At 46.4% G+C, this 24,756-nt stretch overlaps 1 protein-coding gene across 2 annotated transcripts in view; it reads right to left on the minus strand.

Moving 5' to 3' along the window:
* Positions 1-15,262: 15,262 nt before the first annotated feature.
* LOC115474038 (ras-related protein M-Ras) overlaps positions 15,263-24,756 on the minus strand; it is a 115,964-nt gene continuing 106,470 nt past the window's right edge. For both annotated transcript variants that reach the window (XM_030209323.1, XM_030209324.1), the window contains 2 exons: positions 24,323-24,402; positions 15,263-15,779 (listed from right to left, as the gene is read on the minus strand). In XM_030209323.1, the coding sequence (XP_030065183.1) occupies positions 15,674-15,779; positions 24,323-24,402 (186 nt within the window). In that variant the 3' untranslated portion in view covers positions 15,263-15,673. The remainder of the gene's footprint in view (positions 15,780-24,322; positions 24,403-24,756) is intronic.

The raw sequence follows: 24,756 nt of genomic DNA on the forward strand, positions 1-24,756 counted from the left end.
TAAACAAACTATCTGGACAAGTTAGGATTGCTCTTTATGAAGTTCTACATAAAAATTGCTATACTGGGACAGACCGAAGGTCCATCAAGCCCAGCATCCTGTTTCCAACAGTGGCCAATCCAGGTCACAAGAACCCAATAGTAGCAACATTCCATGTAGACCCCAAAAGAATAGCAAGATTCTAGAATGCTAAAGAATAACAAGATTCCATGCAGAATTTCAAAGTGTAGCAACAATCCATGTGGAACCCCAAAGAGTAGCACGATTCCATTCAGGATCCCAAGCACATATGTACATAAGTGTTGCCACACTGGGACAGACCAAAGGTCCATCAAGCCCAGCATCCTGTTTCCAACAGTGGCCAATCCAGGTCACAAGTACCTGGCAAGATCCCCAAAAAGTACAATACATTTTATGATGCTTATCCTAGAAATAAGCAGTGGATTTCCCCCCAAGTCTATTTTAATAATGGTCTATGGACTTTTTAAAACTCCACTAACCTCTATCACATCTCCTCTCAGCCGTCTTTTCTCTAAGCTGAAGAGCCCTAGCCACTTTAGCTTTTCCTCATAAGGAAGTTGTCCCCTCCCCTTTATCATTTTCGTCACCCTTCTCTGCACCTTTTCTAATTCCACTGTATCTTTTTTGGGATGTGGCGACCAGAATTGAACACAATATTTGAGATGCAGTTGCACCATGGAGCGATACAAAGGCATTATAATGTCCTCATTTCTGTTTTCCATTCCTTTCCTAATAATACCTAACATTCTATTTGCTTTCTTAGCCGCTGCCACACACTGAGCAGAGGGTTTCAACCTATCAATGATGATGCCTAGATCCCTTTCCTGGTCAGTGACTCCTAATGTAGAACCTTAAGTAGCTGGGTTCCTCTTTCCAACATGCATGACTTTGTACTTGCTCACATTAAACGTCATCTGCCATTTAGACGCCCAGTCTCGTAAGGTCCTCTTGTAATTTTTCACAATCCTCCCTCGATTTAACGACTTTGAATAACTTTGTGTCATCAGCAAATTTAATTACCTCACTAGTTACTCCCATCTCTAGGTCATTTATAAATATGTTAAAAAGCAGCGGTCCCAGCACAGAGCCCTGGGGAACCCCACTAACTACCCTTCTCCATTGAGAATACTGACCATTTAACTGTACTCTCTGTTTTCTATCTTTTAACCAGTTTTTAATCCGCAATAGAACACTACCTCCTATCCCATGACTCTTCAATTTCCTCTGGAGTCTTTCATGAAGTACTTTGCCAAATGCCTTTTGAAAATCCAGATACACAGTATCAACCGGCTCCCCTTTATCCACGTTTGTTGACCCCTTCAAAGAAATGTAGTAGATTGGTGAGGCAAGATTTCCCTTCCTAAATCTATGTTGGGTTTGTCTCATTAATCCATGCTTTTGAATATGCTCTGTAATTTTGTTCTCTACCATTTTGCCCGGTACCGACGTCAGACTCACCGGTCTATAATTTCCTCTGGAACCTTTTTTAAAAATCTGCGTTATGAGGGTCATTCCCGCATGCTAAGGTCATTTTTACCGTGTGCTAATTTTTCCACCACCGATTATGTAGGCGGTAAGGGCTTGTGAACTAATCGGTTCATGCATTGGCAATGTGCTTATGCAAACCGATAAGCGCAGAACACTCCCATTCTCCACCCCCAGCGCTAAATTTGTTTTAAATTTACTACACTGTAGTTTCATCGCATGCCCCCTAGTCCTAGTATTTTTGGAAAGCGTGAACAGACGCTTCACATCCACCTGTTCCACTCCACTCATTATTTTATATACCTCTATCATGTCTCCCCTCAGCCATCTCTTCTCCAAGATGAAAAGCCCTAACCTCCTTAGTCTTTCTTCATAGGGAAGTTGTCCCATCCCCGCTATCATTTTAGTCGCCCTTCGCTGCACCTTTTCCAGTTCTACTATATCTTTCTACATAGAAACATGACGGCAGATAAAGGCCATATGACCCATCCAGTCTGCCCATCCTCTGTAACCCCTAATTCTTCCTGTTCCTAAGCGATATCACATGCTTATCCCATGCCTTTTTAAATTCTGAAACAGTCCTCGACTCCACAACCTCCACAGGTAAATGACCTGTGCGCGTCCAAAAATAAAAAAATATTTTTGGACGCACGCCAAAACTGAAATTACCGCAGGAGCCATGCGGTAACTCCATTTTGGCGTGTGTTTGGCGTGCGTAGACACTTATGCAGCTTAGTAAAAGGATCCAGAGATGGGAGTAACTAGTGAGGTAATTAAATTTGCTGATGACACAAAGTTATTCAAAGTTGTTAAATCACGGGAGGATTGTGAAAAATTACAAGAGGACCTTACAAGACTGGGCGTCTAAATGGCAGATGATGTTTAATATGAGCAAGTGCAAAGTGATGCATGTGGGAAAGAGGAACCCGAATTATAGCTACGTCATGCAAGGTTCCACGTTAGGAGTCTTCGACCACGAAAGGGATCTAGGTGTCGTCGTTGATGATACGTTGAAACCTTCTGCTCAGTGTGCTGCTACGGCTAAGAAAGCAAATAGAATGTTAGGTATTATTAGGAAAGGAATGGAAAACAAAAATGAGGATGTTATAATGCCTTTGTATAGCTCCATGGTGCGAATATTGTGTTCAATTCTGGTCGCCGCATCTCAAAAAAGATATAGTGGAATTAGAAAAGGTGCAGAGAAGGGTGACGAAAATGATAAAGGGGATGGGACTTCCCTATGAGGAAAGGCTAAAGCAGCTAGGGCTCTTCAGCTTGGAGAAAAGGCGGCTGAGGGGAGATATGATAGAGGTCTATAAAATAATGAGTGGAGTGGAACAGGTAGATGTGAAGCCTGAAAACCAGAGAAAATCTTTCTTCACTCAGCGTGTAATTGGGCTCTGGAATTCGTTGCCAGAGAATGTGGTAAAGGCGGTTAGCTTAGTGGAGTTTAAAAAAAGGTTTGGACAGCTTCCTAAAGGAAAAGTGCATAGACCGTTATTAAATGGACTTGGGGAAAATCCACTATTTCTGGGATAAGCAGTATAAAATGTTTTGTACTTTTTTGGGATCTTGCCAGTTATTTGTGACCTGGATTGGCCACTGTTGGAAACAGGATGCTAGGCTTGATGGACCTTCGGTCTGTCCCAGTATGGCAATACTTATGTACTTAAGTAAAGCATTAGCCCATAATATTCCTATGGGCATTAGCACGCGCTAAAAACGCTAGCATACCTTAGTAAACAGGGCCAATATTGTCTTAAGGTAAAAAAAGTAGGCATGATTGAAAACAAACAAAATGCAGACGTTAGGCAAGTGATGTCTGCCGCAGTCCTAGAACTTCAAAGATGCAAAATGAACCTGGTGACGTCGGCGTTCACATTTACAATTTACGAGCTTGTTTGTTCAGAGGATCCAGTGCTCTGACATTCAGACAAATATGATGCATTACTCCCCCGTAGCACTGGCATTAATACTGTCTGATTCATGACGCACCGCTGCAAATGACAGCAACTAACCGTGCACCCCCATAAATTCAAGATTACAGTTTGCAATTCTGTGCTTAGGAACAAGATAACCACGGCAGTAAAGATCCAGGACATTGTTTTACAGTTGAGGCAGCTTTATGGAAGATGATATAAATTACAAGGGCGTTTTTTTTAATCTTTCTAAAAGGAACAGTATAAGGTGAAGCGAACGGAACATCTCCCAAATGGTAATGCTCTCCATATGTGTCACAGAAAGCACTCTAGTATATTGAACACATCTTAGAATCTAAAACCGTTTTGCTGTTAAGTGTTGTAGCAACATAACATTTCCTTCCATGGAAACTAAAGCAAATTCTTACCGCTGAGCTGTGGTACGGTTTCTAGCTTACCATCCTGCATGCAAAATCCTGCACGGACGCTGAATATATATATGGGGACTCTGTATTTATAAATACCATTGAGCTGGGAAGGGGGTACGGCAGGCCTTCTCCAACCTTTCATGGACAGCCTATGATCAGCTGGATTTTCAGGATAGCAGGCATGAGATACTGAAGTTGCATTGTGGCTCTCCTAAAAACCCAAACAAACTGTGGTGTTCCCACTGCCAAGAGTTGGTGCAATGGAGATTTGAAAACGTCCAAAAGCTAAATATAGTTAAGGCTCTACCAGGCGCTGGACAAGGCTTCAGCTGGCGGGGGTTGGGGACCCTCACCAGCCAAGGTATTTGCTGTGGCAGTGGGTGGGGAGCGGCAGAGTGGTGAGGCGGCAGACAGGTCCATCGAGAAACTAGGCCGGGCTTGGGGCATGGCCACTCTGCCTCCGCCCCCCCCTGCCGCCCCCTGTTGCTGCAGTCCGCGGTCTCACCTGCCTGCCTCCACGGCTCCGGGCCCCCTGCATTCAAGGCGGCAGTCGCAGATCGCCTCTCTTCTGGCCTTTCCTCCCTGTGTCCCGCCCTCGTCTGATGTAACTTCTGGTTTCTGCAAGGGCGGGACACAGGGAGGGAAGGCCCGAAGGGAGGCGATCTGTGACTGTCGCTTCGAATGCAGGGAGCCCGGAGCCGAGGAGGCAGGCAAGTGAGACTGGGAACTGCAGTGCCGGTGGCCTGACCCCGGCTCCGGGCCCCCTTTGAAAGCCCGGGCCTGGGGAATTTTGTCCCCCTGCACCCCCTCTTGGCGGCCCTGGCGGTGGGAGGGCGGCGGCGGGGTTGCAGACCAAAATGTGCCCCCTCCCACAGTGAGGTCTGACTACACCCCTGCCTCGAGCCACTGATGACTAAGCATGCCTGGGATGCCAGCATCGGTGACTCAAGGAGTTGCTGCTGCTGCCTGCCAAGCTTGGTAAAAGAGACTTCTAGTTGTCTTCATTGGAGATCCTCATGAGCTAAAGTATATTTTGAGTTGGGAGGTGCCGATAGAGGGGGGGGGGGGGGGAAGGAAGGGGGCGGGGCAGGGAGAAATTTTTGTGCCCACCCACTTTGGGCTCAGGCCTAACCAAAATTAGCTGTCTGGCTACGCCAGTGCACCCCAAGCCTCGCAAGTTTGTAGCTAGTACGTGGCGACCAATAGCACCAGAGGGCTCAACCCTGATAGAATGGACTGGACATTTTTTCTTTTGTGTGTGGTTCAACTCCATCAGGCTGTTCGACTTTGGTTTTATGTGCATATAATATATAAATATATAGCTCATAGGTATGTATTCTCATGATTTTGTAATAAATTTGGGGCCCTTTTACTAAGCCGTGGTAGGGCTACCGCACGGGTAGCACGTGTTAAATCGACCCTACCAATAGGGTAGCATGGGCACCCGGCGGTAATTCTGAAGTTGGTGTGCACAGTGTTCTGTGTTAGAAAATAAATTTCTATTTTCTACCACGGGAAGGGGGGGGGGGGGGTGGCATTCCTGGCAGCAATCGACAGCATGGCCACATTGCCATGCGCTGCCTGATTACTACACGAGTAGTGCGTGAGCCCTTACCGCCAAGTAAATAGGTGTCGGTAAGGACTCAGGCAGTAAATAGCCGCGTGTTACTTTTAATATTAGTACACGGCCCTTTATTGCCCCGCTTAATAAAAAGCCTTTTTTTACCTGGCCCAGCTCATGCTAATTTCAAATGCCCACACTAGCGCAAGTCACGTTTTACTGCAGCTTAGTAAAAGGATCCCTAAATTGCTTAATTGTTTTCTATGACTCCCAACCTGATTGACATTCTGGACGGAAACAGAACTAGAGCATCACGCACCTACCTAAATCTCCATTACCCGAGCTGCAAAGGTCTGAGATACAAATTAACCTACGCATCAAACTTCTCCTACAAAAGCACACAACTATGGAATATACTCCCAAGGACTGTGAAATCAATTTACGACCACCTAGACTTCAGGAGATCATTAAAGACCTACATATTCAGAAAAGCATTCCCCACCATTCAAGCCTAGATGCCTCCAATCTGCAACACAGCAAACCTCAAGCTGTACTGGACAATATGTATTACTTCCTATCCTTGATCTGTAGGCAGTGGCGTACCAAGGAGGAGGGGCGGTCCGCCCCAGGTGCACGCCGCTGGGGGGGGTGCCGCGCGCCTGTTGGCCGAGTCCGCTCATTCCCTCCCTGCTGCTCCCTCTGCGCGGAACAGGTTACTTCCTGTTCCGGGGCAGAGAGAGCAGCAGGGAACGAGCGGACTCGGAGCCGAAGGCGCGCGGCACCCCCCCCCCCAGCAGGTAAAAATGCACCCGGGGGGGGGGGGGGTGTAATTTCACCGGGGGGGGGGGGGGGGGGGGCCGCGCTGCACCCGGGGGGGGGGGGGGCGCATCGGTGATCTGCCCCGGGTGTCAACCAGCCTAGGAACACCACTGTCCATAGGCACCCGAATATACTAGTTTTACCCAACCCTAATATCATATTGCATCTATTTCCACACCGGTTTAGGCGATCGCCTTGACCGGTAAGATGTAAGCCACATTGAGCCTGCAAATAGGTGGGAAAATCTGGGATACAAATGCAACACATAAATAAATAAACCTCTTTACTCCCTGATTGTAGTTTTGAGGTTAAGCTGAGGGGGTGGGGTGGGGCATCTCATCCTTCTCCTCATGCAGCAGATTGCCTTGGGCCGCCCCTGACTGGAGTTGTTTGACGTTGACTTGCAGAGAGTGTGCCCTTACTTTGAAACTGGGAAGCTGTATCCCAAAGACTACTTATCATGTCTATAGCGCTACTAGACATACGCAGCGCTGTACACTTGAACATGAAGAGACAGTCCCTGTTCGACAGAGCTTACAAACTAATTAGGACAGACAAACAGGACAAATAAGAGATAAAGGAATATTAAAGTGAGGATGATAAAATAAGGGTTCTGAACAAGTGAACAAGGGTTAGGAGTTAAAAGCAGCATCAAAAAGGTGGGCTTTTAGCTTAGATTTGAAGACAGCCAGAGATGGAGCTTGACGTACCGGCTCAGGAAGTCTATTCCAGGCATATGGTGCAGCAAGATAAAAGGAACAGAGTCTGGAGTTAGCAGTGGAGGAGAAGGGTGCAGATAAGAGAGATTTACCCAGTGAACAGAGTTCCCGGGGAGGAATGTAGGGAGAGATGAGAGTGGAGAGGTACTGAGGAGCTGCAGAGTGAATGCACTTACAGGCCAATAAGAGGAGTTTGAACTGTATGCGGAAATGGAAAGGAAGCCAGTGAAGTGACTTGAGGAGAGGGCTAATATGAGCATAACGACACTGGCGGAATATTAATCATGTAGCAGAATTGTGAACAGATTGAAGAGGAGAGAGAAAGTGGGAGACCTGTGAGAAGCAAGTTGCAATAGTCTAAGCGAGAGGTGATAAGAGTGTGGATGAGAGTTCTGGTAGTGTGCTCAGAAAGGAAAGGGCGAATTTTGCTGATATTATAGAGAAAGAAACGACAGGTTTTAGCAGTCTGCTGAATATCCCTGCCCAAAGTATTCCTGTTGTATGTCATTGCAAAGCGCAAGGCAATTGCTTTAGCAGCCTGCTTTTGCACAACAGACCTGTTTCACTAGCCAGTGTGACCCTTCCAGCTCTACCGTGGCTATGCAGGTCAAGAACACCCTGTGCTTTGAAGGGAATTCAGCCTATGATTTTCTTTTTATTAGTGCCGCATATTATACTGTACCAGTTCTTACTAATCTCTGATGAAGACAGCTGATAAAAATCAGACATTAGTGTTAAGGAAAACAAAATCCAGAAGGTTGTTTGATCTTCTCTGTATTGGAAGACTGAGGACATTCACAAAGTGTCTTTTAATTAAACGCTGTTATTAAGTGGATCATTGACAGCAGTTATAGCAAAGTGCGGTACATATCAAGGGCTCTCAGAACAAGTCCTTGCATCACGGCCGCAGATTGAAAATGGAACAGGATGCTTTCAAGCAACTTTGTTTGTTCGCTGTTGGAAACTCAGCTGGTTAGGACTGGAAAGAATAGAAACGTGCTGTATTGTGGGCACGTTTGACCTGAAACCTTGTCTTACTGGTATCCCATATGTTTCATGTTAGCTATCATAAGGGCTGTGTTGCACTAAAACAAATCAGTGCATTATGTCGTAGAACCTGGGCAATATCATACACCAGGGAGGAGTCTTACTTAAGAATAGCTATTCTGGGTCAGACCAATGGTCCATCTAGTCCAGTGTCCTGTTTCCAACAATGCCCAATCCAGGTCACAAGTAGCTGGCAGAAACCCAAATAAGGGCAACATTCCATGGTAGTAATCCCAGGGCAAGCAGTAGCTTCCCCGTGTCTGTCTCAATAGCAGACTATGGACTTTTCCTCCAGGAACTTGTCCAAACCATTTTTAAACTACTACTACTACTACTACTATTTAACATTTCTAAAGCGCTACCAGGGTTACGCAGCACTGTACAATCTAACAAAGAAGGACAGTCCCTGCTCAAAGGAGCTTACAATCTAAAGGACAAAAAAGTGCAGTCAATCAAATTGGGGGGCAGTCTAGATTTCCTGGATAGAGGTACAATGGTTAGATGCCGAAAGCGACATTGAAGAGGTGGGCTTTGAGCAAGGATTTGAAGATGGGCAGGGAGGGTGCTTGGCCTATGGGCTCAGGGAGTTTATTCCAAGCATAGGGTGAGGCGAGGCAGAAAGGGCGGAGCCTGGAGATGGCGGTGGTGGAGAAGGGTACTGAGAGGAGGGATTTGTCCTGTGAGCAGAGGTTACGGGTAGGAGCGTAAGGAGAGATGAGGGTAGAGAGGTAATGAGGGGCTGCAGATTGAGTGCATTTGTAGGTTAGTAGGAGAAGCTTGAACTGTATGCGGTACCTGATCGGAAGCCAGTGAAGTGACTTGAGGAGAGAGGTGATATGAGCATATCGGTCTAGGCGGAAGATAAGACGGGCAGCAGAGTTCTGAATGGATTGAAGAGGGGATAGATGGTTAAGTGGGAGGCCAGTGAGGAGTAGGTTGCAGTAGTCAAGGCGAGAGGTGATGAGAGCGTGGATGAGAGTTCGGGTGGTGTGCTCAGAAAGGAAGAGGCGAATTTTGCTGATGTTATAGAGAAAGAAGCGACAGGCCTTGGCTGTCTGCTGGATATGCTAACCGCTGTAGCTTTTCCTCCTATGGGAGGAGTTCCATCCCCTTTATCATTTTGGTCGCTCTTCTTTGAACCTTTTCTAATTCCGCCATATCTTTTTTGAGAGACTGTGACCAGAACTGAACGCAATACTCAAGGTGAGGTCACACCATGGGGCAATACAGAGGTATTATAGTTTTTTCGGTCTTATTTACCATTCCTTTCCTAATAATGCCTAGCATTCTGTTTGCTTTTTTGGCCACCGCCCACACTGAGCAGATTTCGGCGCATTATCTACGATGACACCTGGATTGTTTTCTTAGATGCTGACCCCTAAGGTGGACCCTAGCATCAAGTAACTATGGTTCGGATTATTCTTTCCAATGTGCATCACCTTGTATTTGTCCACATTAAATTTCATCTGCCATTTGGGTGCCCTAGGGGTTCTCATCCCCCTCCTCGGGTTACACCTAGCCAGTCAGGTTTTCAGGATATCTACTACTACTATTTAGCATTTCTATAGCACTACAAAGCATACGCAGCGCTGCACAAACATAGAAGAAAGACAGTCCCTGCTCAAAGAGCTTACAATCTATTAGACAAAAATAAAGCAAGCAAATCAATTAATGTGAAGAGGAAAGAGGAGAGGAGGTGGGGGTGAGTGGTTACAAGTCAAAAGCAATGTTAAAAAGGTGGGCTTTCAATCTAGATTTAAAGATGGTCAAGGATGGGGCAAGACGTAGGGGCTCAGGCAGTGGCGTTCCTAGGGGGGCTGGCACCCGGGGCGGATCGCCGATTTGCCCCGCCCCCCCCGATGCAGCACGGACCCCCCCCCTGGTGAAAGGAACCCCCCCCCCGCCGGGTGCACGCCGCTGCATGTTTGTGCAGCACTGCGTACGCCTTGTAGCGCTATAGAAATGCTAAATAGTAGTAGTAGTAGTAGGGTGCCGCACGCGCCTGTCCTCTGTTGTTCCATGCTTCTTCTCTGCCCCGGAACAGGAAGTAACCTGTTCCGGGGCAGAGAAGAAGCATGGAACAATGGAGGGCAGGCGTGCACGGCACCCCCCTGGCGGTGTGCACCCGGGGCGGACCGCCCCCACCTCGGAACGCCACTGGGCTCAGGAAGTCTATTCCAGGCGTAGGGTGCAGCGAAACAGAAGGCGCGAAGTCTGGAGTTGGCAGTAGTGGAGAAGGGAACAGATATGAAGGATTTATCCATGGAGCGGAGTGCACGGGAAGGGGTGTAGGGAAGGACGAGTGTGGAGAGATACTGGGGAGCAGCAGAGTGAATACATTTATAGGTTAGTAGAAGAAGTTTAAACAGGATGCGAAAACGGATAGGGAGCCAGTGAAGGGTCCTGAGGAGAGGGGTAGTATGAGTAAAGCGACCCCCCCACTCCAGGCTGTGTGAGTGAAACTGCCTTGCCTACTTTCATTGTAACTAGCAGCATTGTGGATGGGATTCAGTCAATGGAAAGGCAGTGGGGGTTGAGAACTGGAAGGCAGCTCTAGTCACAGGAAGTGAGGAGATAACCTGGAGGAAGTTTCTGTGCTGTGCCAGTGAAGGGTCTTGAGGAGAGGGGTAGTATGAGTAAAGCGACCCTGGCGGAAGACGAAACGGGCAGCAGAGTTTTGAACCGATTGGAGAGGGGAGAGGTGGCTAAGTGTATGCAAATCTATTTTGTGCATATTTCATTGTGAATATCCTGAAAACCTGACCGGCTGGGTGTGCCTCGAGGACTGGATTGAGAACCCCCCTGCCCTAGTGTAAACTTCAGAAGCCAAGGGAGGGAAGTGAAACAGAGGCTCAGGCAACAGCTATTTCCATTAATTCTGTAAAAGATGTAAAAAAGGGAACAGCAGTCCGTGAAATGTTGCTTGGCTGCTGTTTATCCCGCTCTTCCCCCTCCCCTCCCCCAATATGTTCATGAGTGCTATTGTATGCTGAGAGAGATAATTGAATATCGTTATGTGCAGTGTGTCCTGGCTACACTGTAACATTTTAGCATAGTTACTATTATAATTAGTGCTATGTCAAGCACGCACTAACGTGACAACATCAGGCACCACACGATGGCTGTCATGTCTCAGTACTGTATATCTGTTATGGTGGGTGATTTGTGTGCTATGAAATCATCCTATATAATAATTCTCACCTCCAACATTCTGACCTGCCTGGGACCGTGGCTCCCTCAGAGTTGGTCAGGACGGCTCCATAGATCAGACTGATGTCACTGGCTGCATTATGACATGACCCTAGCAGACCAACTCCGAAGGAGCTACGGTCCCAGGCAAGAAAGCACGTTGGAGGTGAGAATTACTGGTAGTGCTGCTGAAGGAGCTCCGTTGACGATAATGGCGCCGCAAACACCCCCCCCTCCCCCCTTCTGTCGTTTCAGGACCCCCCTCCCACTCCACCCCTCTCTGGCCCTCCCCTTCGTAAGAGCTGGCTCCTTAAAAGTTTTTACCTCTTGCATGCAGGGACGCCGCTTCAGACAGCTTTTTCTTTCGCTTGTGTTTCAGCTGTTCCTGTGGTCCCGCCCTCAAGGGCTGACGGAAGCGGCGTCCCTGCGTGCCGGAGGTAAAACTTTTAAGCAGACAGCTCTTACGAAGGGGAGGGCCAGACAGGTGGGGAGTGGGATACCTGTTTATCCACTCCTACCCAAGCTAAGATAATGTTCAAGACCTTTCTGACCTCATTTGAAACTTACTTTAAATTAGTCCCTTATTTTCTTACTCCGGTTACTCTATCTTATCTATACGCTCCATTTTTGCTTAACCCTATGCTGTCTATTAAAACGTTTTATTGCGTATTCTGTTGACATTGTAATGTAGCATACTATCCAGCTTATTTTTGAAAGAGAAGGCCGGCCATCTTCCGACACAAATTGGGAGATGGCCAGCCATCTCTCAAGGCCGGCAAAATCGGTACAATCGAAAGCAGATTTTGGCCGGCCTCAACTGCAGTCCGTCGCGGAGCCGGCCAAACTTCCAGGGGGCGTGTCGGAAGGGTAGCGAAGGCGGGACAGGGTCGTGCCGGGGCATGCTTAAGAGATGGCCGGCTTCGCCCAATAATGAAAAAAAGAAAGCCGCGGCCCTGACGAGCATTTGGTCGACTTTACTTGGTGGTCCCTTTTTTTTTTCAGGTCCAAGTCCCAAAAAAGTGCCGAACTGACCAGATGACCACCGGAGGGAATCAGGGATCACCTCCCCTGACTCCCCTAGTGGTCATTAACCCCCTCCCACCCTCAAAAAAACAACTTTAAAAACTTTTTTTGCCAGCCTCAAATGTCATACTCAAGTCCTTCGCAGCAGTATACAGGTCACTGGAGCACTTTTAGTGGGTGCAGTGGACTTCAGGCAGGCGGACCCAGGCCCATCTCCCCCCTACCTGTTACACTTGTGGTGGAAAATGGGAGCCTTTCTAAACCCACTGTACTCACATGTAGGTGCCCCCCTTCACCCCTTAGGGCTATGGTAGTGGTGCATAGTTGTGGGTAGTGGGTTTTGGGGTCTCAGCACCCAAGGCAAGGGAGCTATGCACCTGGGAGCTATTTTTAATTTTATTTTTTTAATTTTTAGAAGTGCCCTCTAGGGTGCCCGGTTGGTGTCCTGGCATGTCAGGGGGACCAGCGCACTACAAATGCTGGCTCCTCCCATGACCAAGTGCCTTGGATTTGGCCGACTTTGAGATGGCCGGCCTCGGTTTCCATTATCGGCAAAAACCGAGGCTGGCCATCTCAAACCCGGCCAAATCCAAGGCATTTGGCCGGCACCAACCGTATTCTCGAAACAAAAGATGGCCGGCTATCTCGTTCGAAAATACGGTTGGCTCCGCCCCTTCGTGGCGCTGTCCTCAGAGATGGGCGCCCTTAGAGATGGCAGGCCCCGTTCGAAAATGCCCCTCCAAGCCATACTTTGTCTTGTTTGAATATTTTTACTGCTGACATTGTCTGTAGCTGATGTTTGAGTTCTTGCTGTACACCGCCTTGAGTGAATTCCTTCAAAAAGGCGGTAAATAAATCCTAATAAATAAATAAATAAATAAATAAATAAATAAATAAATACAAACTGCATATATGACACCAGAATTAATCACCAACTGGGGCTGCCTGGCAGGCCTGCTGGTACAGTAATTAAGTCCCACTAGAATCACAGGGCCTCACATAGCTGGGTCTCTCTGGCAAGCTACATTCAAGGTGGTCAGATACTTGGCCTACAGCCGCACCAATATTAATAGCTATTTAGATTATTACAAAGCTTCGGAAGGGTGAGGATGAACTAAACAGGGGAACCTTCTACTTATCTAGCCAAGAGTGTGGAAGTATAGATGAGGAACACCATGAAAACGGCCTTGGATAAGGGAGTGAAATTGAGTAAGTGGTAAACTACAACGAAAGGGTGGAAGGAAAAAATATTCCAAAATTCACAGGGAAATTGGAAGTTTATTAGCCAGAATACACACACAAAAGTCCACAATGTGGTGAAGAGGTAACCCTAAATGGGCCTTGTTTCGACACTAAGCCTTCCTCAGGGGTCACCTGGGCTTAAAAAAAAAGCTTCACAACTTCTGGCTAGAGTAAATGAAAATATCTGAAAAAGTTTTCATATGGTAACTTTTATAGGGAAATATTCTAGCTCTGTACTCAGGGGAGGGGGATGGGAGGTCTGTGGAGGCAGTTTATATGCTTTTAAAACAAATAGGAGGAAATATTCTTTCACTCGACGAATAGTTAAGCTCCGGAACTCTTCGCCGGAGGATGTGGTAACAGCAGTTAGCGCATCTGGATTTAAAAAAGGTTTGGACAAGTTCCTGGAGGAAAAGTACACAGTCTGCTATTGAGACAGACATGGGAAGCAACTGCTTGCCCTGGGATTTGTAGTATGGAATTTTGCTACTCTTTGAGATTCTGCATGGAATCTTGTCGCTCTTTAGGATTCCAGAATCTTGCTGTTCTTTGTGGTTCTACATGGAATGTTGCTAGTCTTTGAGATTCTGCATGGAATTTTGTCACTCTTTAGAATTCCAGAATCTTGCTGTTCTTTGGGGTTCTACATGGAATGTTGCTAGTCTTTGAGATTCTGCATGGAATTTTGTCACTCTTTAGAATTCCAGAATCTTGCTGTTCTTTGGGGTTCTACATGGAATGTTGCTACTCTGAGATTCTGCATAGAATCTTGTCACTCTTTAGATTCCAGAATCTTGCTATTTTTGGGGGGTCTACATGGAATGTTGCCACAATTTGGGTTTCTGCCAGGTACTTGTGCCCTGGCTTGGGCACTGTTAGGAAAACAGGAAACTGGGCTAGACAGACCACTGGTCTGACCCAGCCTGGCTACTCTTATGTATGTATGTATGTATGTATGTTCTTATGATTTAATTCTGTATGGCATCCCTATCCTATAATTATGTACTTTTACCCAGTTGAATTTTTTGCCACCTTGTTCTTAGCTATTTGATATGTAACAAATATCTACATTCAATAAAAAGTATTACCGGCAACAATTTTGCTGCCCTTGCTTTCTGCATGATGTCAGATTATTATGGACTCGGGCCAAGAAACAAACCCCAACCACGCCAAGGATTTTAATTAATCCCATCCTAGCCCCACCTCATCCACCCCAAATAGCTGAGCCACCAGCTGCCTACGGAGGTGGGGGTTATCGGTACAAAAACGGAAGCCGGAAGTCAGCTGTCATTGCAAGATCACTGAATTTGGAAAAATAAGTCATCAATGCCCGAACTCTTGCAGACTAAGGTTTTATTCTGTACAATAAATTAATACATTTTATAAAATGGTCCACAATCTCACATTTTGAATACTTTTATTTGTATACCTTGGGAGACTTGGGTTAACAAAAAGGCCTTGTCTACATAACCTCCCCCTAAACTACCAGATGGAGGAGAGGAATGCTAAAGTCCTGTGAGAAAAACGTTGTTTTATTTCTTTGTCTCCCCTGTGTTTATGGAGTGCAAGCTGGCGGCCCTCCAGGCTTTGACACAAAGTCTGACGTCACCCAGCAGCTGGACTGCATTTTCCTTTCCAACCTACTCGTTTCATTTTGTGATAAATCGTAACGCTGGCATCCGTGAAGCACTTCACTGCAGAAAAATGAGTGAAGCTCTGGGTTCCAGCTCAAATGTACAGGGGGTACTCTTTGAAAAGATGTCAGATTTGGGAACCCCCCCCCCCCCTGAAACACTCCCCCCCCCCACAACAATACACACACAAACAAAAAGTGGCATGTTCTGCTGGCTGTTCTCCACTGTTGATTCCTGAGGGTCAGATTCCGTTAAAAAATCCATATATGTTCTGCCGACTTTCACACAGCAAGGAAGAGGCTGGGAAAAGGACCTGCCACTGACTTTTCTGAAACTTTGGCTGTGCCAGTGTTGCTGCGACTTCAGATGTAGGCAATCAGCAAAAAGGTTTCCTCAAAATCCATACCCCCTCCCCAAATGCTCTGCTTGTCAGTTAGGAATCCGAGGCAGCTGGCCATGTTCTAAGCATGCCTGCGGTCCTGGGGGGTCTTTCCAGCACAGCACCGAGAGCGGCACTTTGAAACGTTCCAGCGCAGCTCAGGCAAGGCCAGTGTGTCAGCAACAGCAGGCGGGCGACAGGGATCCATCATAAGATTACGCACTGCAGTTTAAGTTTATGGGAACCAGGAGCCCGGTCTCCTCGCCACTTGGTTTTTTTCTTCCTGTTCTGGCTCTTCTCTGGGACTTGTTGCCTGTGGAGGTGTGAAAGACAAGAGAGATCAGAACTTGTATTGGTGCACTCAGCTCACGCAGTCTCCTGTCTCCAGCTCCTTCCCTCCCACCCGAACTGGTGCTGGTTCATTGTGCTCGCACTCTCCAACCCCCTTCCCCTCACTTAGAAGTGGGAGAGGGAAGGCCCCTCTGCTCCCCTCTGATTAACTGACTCTGCCCAGATCCTGCCCTGTCCTGATGCCCACCTCTGCGATCCATCCTGCCCAGCACGGCAGCAAGGAAAAGTTTTCTTCACTCAACGTGTAATTAAACTCTGGAATTCGTTGCCAGAGAATGTGGTAAAGGCGGTTAGCTTAGCGGAATTTAAAAAAAGGTTTAGGCAGTTTCCTAAAGGAAAAGTCCATAGACCATTATTAAATGGACTTGGGGGAAATCCTCTATTTCCGGGATAAGCAGTATAAAATGTTTTGTATGTTTTTGGGGATCTTGCCGGGTATTTGTGCCCTGGATTGGCCACTGTTGGAAACAGGATGCTGGGCTCGATGGACCTTTGGTCTTTCCCAGTATGGCAATACTTATGTACTTATGGATAAATAGAACCCAGAGCCTGCCCCAGGGTCCCATCCCACCTCTTGCAGGCTTTCCTGTTGCATGGAAACTCTGGAATGGGTAGGTCCAGCACTTTATTTCATTACCAGTATTGCTGCTATGCTGTGCCAGCTGGATCACTGAAGAGGACTGTTACAGTGGCCAAATTCAGAGTGTGGTATGCAGTGGAGGCAAAGCTACGGCACCCTGCCAAAATTCAGCAGCAGCAGAACTTGCTTAATGCCTGAATTCAGGTCTTCTTGGACCACCATCTTTTCCCTCAGCCAGCACCATACCCAAGGGCTGTGTGAGCAAAATCTAGAGCAGTGCGTCTCAACCCCATCCTTAAAGTACACCTAGTCCCAAGGGGGCCGACCTTCTGAGTGGGAGATTTAGGACCTGCCCATAGTTCTGCCCCACTCCACCCAGCCCTGGCACACACCAATTCACAGCCCGGGGCACCAGAAGTAGCTTCCCCTCCGAGCGTCAGGCGACGCCTTCATAAAATGTCATCCCCTGCTCTCCGTGGGACCAGAGCAGCAGGAGCTGATGTTTTATGAAGGTATTTCCTGCTGTCGCTGGAAAGGAAGGCTGTTCAGCGGGAGATCCTGGTTCCCCGGTGGGAGTGCGGGAGACGACCCGCAAAAGGGAGAGTCTGAAAGCGGGAGACTTGGAAGGTCTGGTCCCATCAGGTTTCCAGGATATCCACCATGAATTTGCATGAGATAGATTTACATACCTTGGAGGCAGTGCATGCAAATCCATCTGATGCATATTCATGGTGGATATCCTGGAAACCTGACTAGGTGTGCCTCAAAGACTGGGGTTGAGAAGCACCGATCCAGGGGGTCACAAAAATTGCTTCCAGTCCACCGTCTCCTCTCATTGCTGATGCAAAGCGTGCGGGGTGGGGGTGGAGACAGCGGACGAGCTGCTCAGGATGCAACTATATTTATTGCATTTGTATCCCACATTTTCCCACCTATTTGCGGGTTCAGTGTGGCTTACAATACGTTTTGAATACTGGAAATACAAATGGTCATAATACGATTATGGGTACATTGTGAAGAGTTGTGATGGTTGATATGGTCCTGCACTCAGCTCTCATGGTGTATGTTGGGTCCGTTGGTGAAGCGGAGCATCTGTTATTACCCTCTCGGCTTGTTATCCTGTCCACCAGCCTAACCGAGACTTTGCGAGTCAAGACCTGATCTTAGACTTTTTCCTTCCTTCCTCCTTTTTTTGCTATCCTCTCCCTGCCTACTTATTAATTTGTTTTCAGATTGTATTTATATTCCCTTCTTCCCTTTCTCTCTCCGTTCCTTCTACCCTTCCACTGCTCATTGTATTTGATTTAATTTTTATTTTATTAGTTCATTGTAAGCCGCTTTGGGGCTGCAACACTGTGGCAAAAGGCGGGGTATAAATGACCTAAAATAAATAAAATAAATAAATGTGTGTATTCGTTTTCTATATGTGTTTCTTTATTTTCATCTGTAATACGGAAAACCAAGAGCGTTCACTACCCCCTCACTTTGTACGGCTGGCAGATCTAATCCATTTTAAAGAATCAGTACCCACATCATTCAAAACAGCAGAGAAAGAAGTTAAGGTCCATTGAGTCTGCCCACCTTTTTATTTTATTTTATTATAGTACAAATCAACAGGTCAGGTGAAGGACATCACAACAAGTTTACATAAACATTACATATACTTTCACGTAATGTATCCTTGGTTGCATCAAAGCTACTGGTCATGCAAAAACATCCCTCCCTTCTTCCTATAAATGTTACATGACTATCTGGTTGACTATTAAGCCCAACTCAAAATTAAACCCTAACATTTTACCATGATATTTTTCATTCTTGTCTTGCTGGACTTCTTGCAACTTTTTACTTCTCTATATTTATATGTTATTGCAATTCTGGTCACCGCATCTCAAAAAAGATATAGTGGAATTAGAAAAGGTGCAGAGAAGGGAGACAAAAATGATAAAGGGGATGGGACGACTTCCCTATGAGGAAAGGCTAAAGTGGTTGTGGCTCTTCAGCTTGGAGAAGAGACGGCTGAGGGGAGATATGATAGAGGTCCATAAAATGAGTGGAGTGGAATGGTAGACGTGAATCGTTTGTTTATTTTTTCCAAAAATACTAGACTAGGAGGCATGCGATGAAGCTACGAAGTAGTAAATTAGTAGTGTCAAAAGAAAACTAATTATTACTATTAATATTGGTATCATTTCAGTTTTCTTCACAAGTAGTCACCATTTTCTCTTCCCCTCTTCAGTACAGTTGCTATATGCAATGCTGTGTCCCACCAGAATTTAGTTATTCATTCATTCCCCTTGATTTGTCGTCAACAATCCAAAGTAAACGTACAATCCAAAAAACATACAGCATCCAGGCAATAAAACAAGGTACACTTAGAAAACCCCATACAAGCAGGCGTTATGCCCCCAAATAATCCAAATCTTACAACTGCCTCATCTAAAATTCTAAGCCTACAACCATCTCTTAAGTTTATTTCTCCTAAAAACTAAACGACTAGGCTGTAGCTGAATCTCCAAATATTAGACTGTTCCAAAACTAGAGTAAAAACAACTAATGGCCTGCTGCCCGATACATGCCAGGATTACAGATTTTTTTTTGTTGCATTTGTACCCCGCGCTTTCCCACTCATGGCAGGCTCAATGCAGCTTACATGGGGCAATGGAGGGTTAAGTGACTTGCCCAGAGTCACAAGGAGCTGCCTGTGCCTAAAGTGGGAATCGAACTCAGTTCCTCAGGACCAAAGTCCACCACTCTAACCACTAGGCCACTCCTCCACTGTTGCTACTATTGGAGATTCTACATGGAATGTTGCTATTCCACTAGCAACATTCCATGTAGAAGTCGGCCCTTGCAGATCACCAATGTGGCCGCGCAGGCTTCTGCGAGTCTGACGTCCTGCACATACATGCAGGACGTCAGACTCACAGAAACAGAAGCCTGCGCAGCCTTCTACATGGAATGTTGCTAGTGGAATAGCAACATTCCATGTAGAATCTCCAATAGTAGCAACATTCCATGTACAATCTCCAATAGTATCTATTTTATTTTTGTTACATTTCTACCCTGCGCTTTCCCTCTCATGGCAGGCTCAATGCGGCTTACATGGGGCAATGGAGGGTTAAGTGACTTGCCCAGAGTCACAAGGAGCTGCCTGTGCCTGAAGTGGGAATCGAACTCAGTTCCTCAGTTCCCCAGGACCAAAGTCCACCACCCTAACCACTAGGCCACTCCTCAGTACTTGTGAAGAAGATCTTCGTGTTCGGCCCGATACACGATGAAATGGCAAATCTGTCAAGTACCTAAGGGCTGGTGGATGAGGACATTTAAAGATAACAGACACTTTAAACAGAATCCAAAGTACGTTACGAGCATTTCCTACGTTTTTTTTTTAATGCACATCCTGGAAGAGAGAGAGAGGATGGGCCATCAACTCTTTAGATGTTGAGGTGTTTTGAGAGACCCATTATAAATGATTTTAAATAAAAAGTGGAAGCCTGAGCTATCCTTTGTACAAAACTTGGGAAAGAGAAGTCCTTAGATTAATGTATATCTTCATGTTGGGGGTGAAGGCTGACATCTAATCGTCCTTAGGCTTGTTTACCAGAGAAATGTTTGAACCACCAGGATTTCTTACATTCAGTGTCCTGTATATACTAAGTAGCTAAGAAGCATCAGCTTGGCACCAGTCCAGAAGTGAAATTGGACACATCAACATATCAGATCTTTTTCTAGGACTAAGTTTGGGGAGGAATGCAGTTGACATAGAGCCAATGGATTTTGGCATCCCAAATACATAATTTTTACACTTTTTTTAGCACTGAAGCTGAAGCGAAAAAAACAGTTCTCTAGGGCTGAAAAAAAAAAAGATTAGAGACGGACCGAACAAACTGTGAGCAGCTTTGCCTTGGAGAAACTGGCACCAGGCAGACAGTGAGTCATTGTAGTGGACTTCATAATAAGCATTTCATGCCAATGTGAACACCACAGCCAGTTTGTACCATTCTAATACTGATTCCATTTGCAACAGAATTTGTGAGAATTATGTAGTCTTGCGATCATTGGCCAAGGAGTTTACAGCAGCTGCAGAAACTGACACAGCCTGGTCCGTTACTGCTTGTCACACATTTTCTACTAGAAAGCCAACAGGTTTTGGTTTCAGCTACCGGTAGCCAAAGCTTTCCAATCGCCCAGCGCACATGCTCTCAGGGCAAATCATTTATGAAGATTGACTTGTCAACCAGTAAAGCAGAAGCGACGTTTTAGGTTTTTACTTTAATGGCTCTGTTCTGTTCTTTGTGGACATATGCGCACAATGGCACGTGTTACTGTCTTGTTTAATATCATTGTTCTATTGGGACGGATATTCGATTGGATGCTCTTACTATGGCTAAATAAAATCAAGTTTATTAAAGTCTTGCTATACTAATCAAAGGGAGCCTTTCAGAGTGGTTTATAATGGTATACATAAAAATCAGTCAGACGATGGAAAAGAAATACATTTAATGAAAGGGAAGAGGAGAGAAGGGCAGTACAGAATGCTGATCACTCAGTCTGAATACCAATAGGCAGCGAAAAGCAGGTTACATAGTAACATAGTAAATGACGGCAGAAAAAGACCTGCACGGTCCATCCAGTCTGCCCAACAAGATAAACTCATATGTGCTACTTTTTGTGTATACCTTGATTTGTACCTGTCCTTTTCAGGGCACAGACCGTATAAGTCTGCCCAGCTCTATCCCCGCCTCCCAACCACCAGCCCCGCCTCCCACCACCGGCTCTGGCACAGACCGTATAAGTCTGCCCAGCACTATCCCCGCCTCCCAACCACCAGCCCCGCCTCCCACCACCGGCTCTGGCACAGACCGTATAAGTCTGCCCAGCACTATCCCCGCCTCCCAACCACCAGCCCCGCCTCCCACCACCGGCCCTGGCACAGACCATATGTCTGCCCAGCACTATCCCCGCCTCCCACCACCGGCTCTGGCACAGACCGTATAAGTCTGCCCAGCACTATCCCCGCCTCCCGCCACCGGCTCTGCCACCCAATCTCGGCTAGGTTATGGGTCATAGGCATCCTGGAAGGTGGATGCTTTAAAAAAGGCCCCGTTTCTCACAGAGGAGAGACAACAAATGGAAGGAATGAGTGAGAATCCAGCTGTACCGGATTTGCAAAACAAGGAAAGCCCACAAGTGGCTTCCAGGATAGGGCAAGCTTAACCCTGTGGTGTATCCTGGGTAGACAAGCATATAGGGCTCCCTATCATAACATAAATAGTTTTTAAAACTTCCTAAAGGGGCTCTTACTGGTTCTGACTGCAGAGGACAAGAAGTACTTGCTCACATCTCCTCCTGCTAACTGAAGGACCATGCATGGGTGGTGAGGAGAAAACCAAAAAGCGGGGCACTGAAGAAGGCTCAACAAAAGGACTTAAAAATATAAAACCCAAATTCATATAACATGTAAAATATAAAATAGTTTCTGTCCACAATCTTTTTAAAGACCATCTGATCCTATATGTAGCTGTTTTTGTTTCTAATCACTGAACCAACATTTTCAAGACTCCTGAGGCAGACACTTTAAGCCGAAACACGGTGTCGTGTCAAGTCTTCTAACAGCAACCAAAGAAGAGTCTTATCAAACATATAAATGGCAAGTGACCGACTCACCTGCAAATGCGCAGTAGAGGCTTCCCTCTCTGTCCCGCCCCCTCGCGTCAAGACGTGATGACGTCAGAGGGCGAAACAGAGAGGGAAACGGAGTCGGACTGTCGGCCGCTGCCGCCTGGAAACCAACATCGTGCGCACCAACCTCCACCCTCCCCCCGCCGCCGCCGCTCCCGCCCACCTCCGTATCGGGCCCCCTGCACTGACCTGACAGCGCCTCTCACCTCCGTGTGGAAGCGCTGCAGGCAGCAGCAGAGCGATCTGCTGCTGCTGCCTGCAGCGCTTTCACACGGAGGTGAGAGGCGCTGTCAGGTCAGTGCAGGGGGCCGGCACGGAGGGGGGGAGGGAGCGGCGGCGAGGAGGGTAGCTGGAAATCTCGCCCGTTTTAACGGGCTTAACGGCTAGTATAGTAATAACTAAAAACTATTTTATATTTTACATGTTATGTGAATTAAATTACTGTTCTATATTTTAAGTCCCATTGTCTGCTGAGCCTTCTTCAGTCTCCCGCTTTTTGGTTTTCTGTTTGATTGCTAAGTGGGATTCCTGTGTTCAGCCACCACGTGATTTTTGGTCAGGAGGAAAGACAGACCGCTGAGCGAAGTGGTGGCTCCGGGCGCTTCCCCCATGACCACTTCTTTCAGCCAACTGACGACTTACCAGCACAAAAATCTGCCTTAGGGGGCCACTGAATAAACACATCAGATAGAGGCCATTCTAAACCTTTGGGCCCTAGGCACGTGCCTAGTTTACCTAGGCCTTAATCCTGCCCTGCTCCAGGAATCATACAGTTGATCAAAACTGGACCCGTCAATGGTTACGGAGAGGTGAACTCAAATCTAACTATGCAGGGCTGGTGTAAGGCTAATGAACACCACAGATAACTCTTCAGCCTTACACCTCCATCAGTTAATCAGCCTACCCCTTCCTAAGACTGATAATAAACAAAACAGGCATGCCATAACAATCCTACAAAGAGACAAAGCATAACAGGCCATAACAATCCTACTAAGACGCAAAACTGGACATCATACTTTAAAATATTAAACATATGACAAGAGTGACTATTTGAAAACTGACCAGCATGCCTGCAGGTGAAAACATGGGCTGATGGTTCCTGGAGTGTGTGCGGCTGTCAAGGTCTAACGCAAGAGTACTCAATGCCAGTCCTTGAAGGCCACAACACAGTTGAGTTTTCAGATTTCCCCAATGAATATGCATGCTCCTTAAAAATCAGCCAGGCAGAGTTTCCCATCACTAGTGAGTCTGAGATATTTGGAAATCAAAAATGAGGACGTTATAATGTCTTTGTATCGCTCCATGGGGCGACCGCACCTTCAATACTGGGCACAATTCTGGTCACCGCATCACAAAAAAGATATAGTGGAATTAGAAAAGGTACAGAGAAGGGCGAAAAAAAATGATGATGGGGACGGGACGACTTCCCTATGAGGAAAGGCTGAAACGGCTAGGCTCTTCAGTTTGGAGAAAAGACAGCTAAGGGGAGATCTGAAAGAGGTATAGAAAATAATGAGTGGAGTGGAACGGGTAGACATGAATCACTTGTTTACTCTTTCCAAAAATACTAGGACTAAGGGGTACGCAATGAAGCTACAAATTAGTAAGTTTAAGACGAATCAGAGAAAATATTTTTTCACTCAACGTGCAATTAAACTCTGGAGTTCGTTGCTAGAGAATGTAGTAAAAGCACTTAGTTTAGAAGGGTTTAAAAACAAGATTTGGATAGCTTCCTAAATGAAAAATCCATAAGCCTTTATTAAAATGGACTTGGGGAAAATCCATTGCTTATTTCTAGGATAAGCAGTATAAAATGTATTCTCTCTGCTGTGGTCTGCCATTGTGGAAGCAGGAAGTTAAATCAGAAAGGGGCAGACCATGGCAGAGTGAAGGTTCTGGTCAGCAGCAAACAGCCTATACCAGGACCCTGTATGGAGAAAGGAACTTTTGAGGTAAATGTTGGGGTGGGGGAGGGGTTCAGAGACAAGGGAAATGCTGGAGTGAGTGAGGGAGTGAGATGTCGGTCATGTAGGGAGGAAACACTGGGTCCCTCAACTGCTCTGGGCCCTCCCAATTGTCCGAATGGTCAGCCCCGCCTCCGATGTTTATTCTCTAGCACTATGAATTTCTGTCTTACCCTAGACATCATGGCTGGGACCTAGCACGCCACCTATGCTTTGCGATCTTTGCTCAGTGATGCACCCATGATTCACCCAACCTGACAGGATTTATTTACAACTCACCTGATCACTCTAACCAGGTCATGGAAGGCTCTCTCAACGTTCAGAGGTGGGTCCTTGGCACTCGTTTCTATATATGGAATCTGAAAAACAAGGGGCAAAAGAGTAAACTACTGAGACACTTATACCCTGATGTGTGTGGAAATGTCTTTACATCTTTTCTAAAATCCAACTTGACCAGGTACTCTGCAGTATTTGAAGGTCATCTGGCAAGTGGTATTCTACATGCTGACAGGACTGGAGACCTTATTACACAGCATACTATTTCTCAGGTGTATAAAACAGCCTTCCCCTAAATTCTATATATGGCGCTCAAAATTGTGCATGCCATTTAATCAAATAGTGAGGCAATTAGCACCAATAATTGGGTACTAACAATTAGTGGCACCAATTGACAACAATAAGAATTTACATGTGCATCTTCCTAGTTCGGGTTC

This window comes from Microcaecilia unicolor, chromosome 7, assembly GCF_901765095.1.
Source record: "Microcaecilia unicolor chromosome 7, aMicUni1.1, whole genome shotgun sequence".
NCBI classification, from domain to species: domain Eukaryota; kingdom Metazoa; phylum Chordata; class Amphibia; order Gymnophiona; family Siphonopidae; genus Microcaecilia; species Microcaecilia unicolor.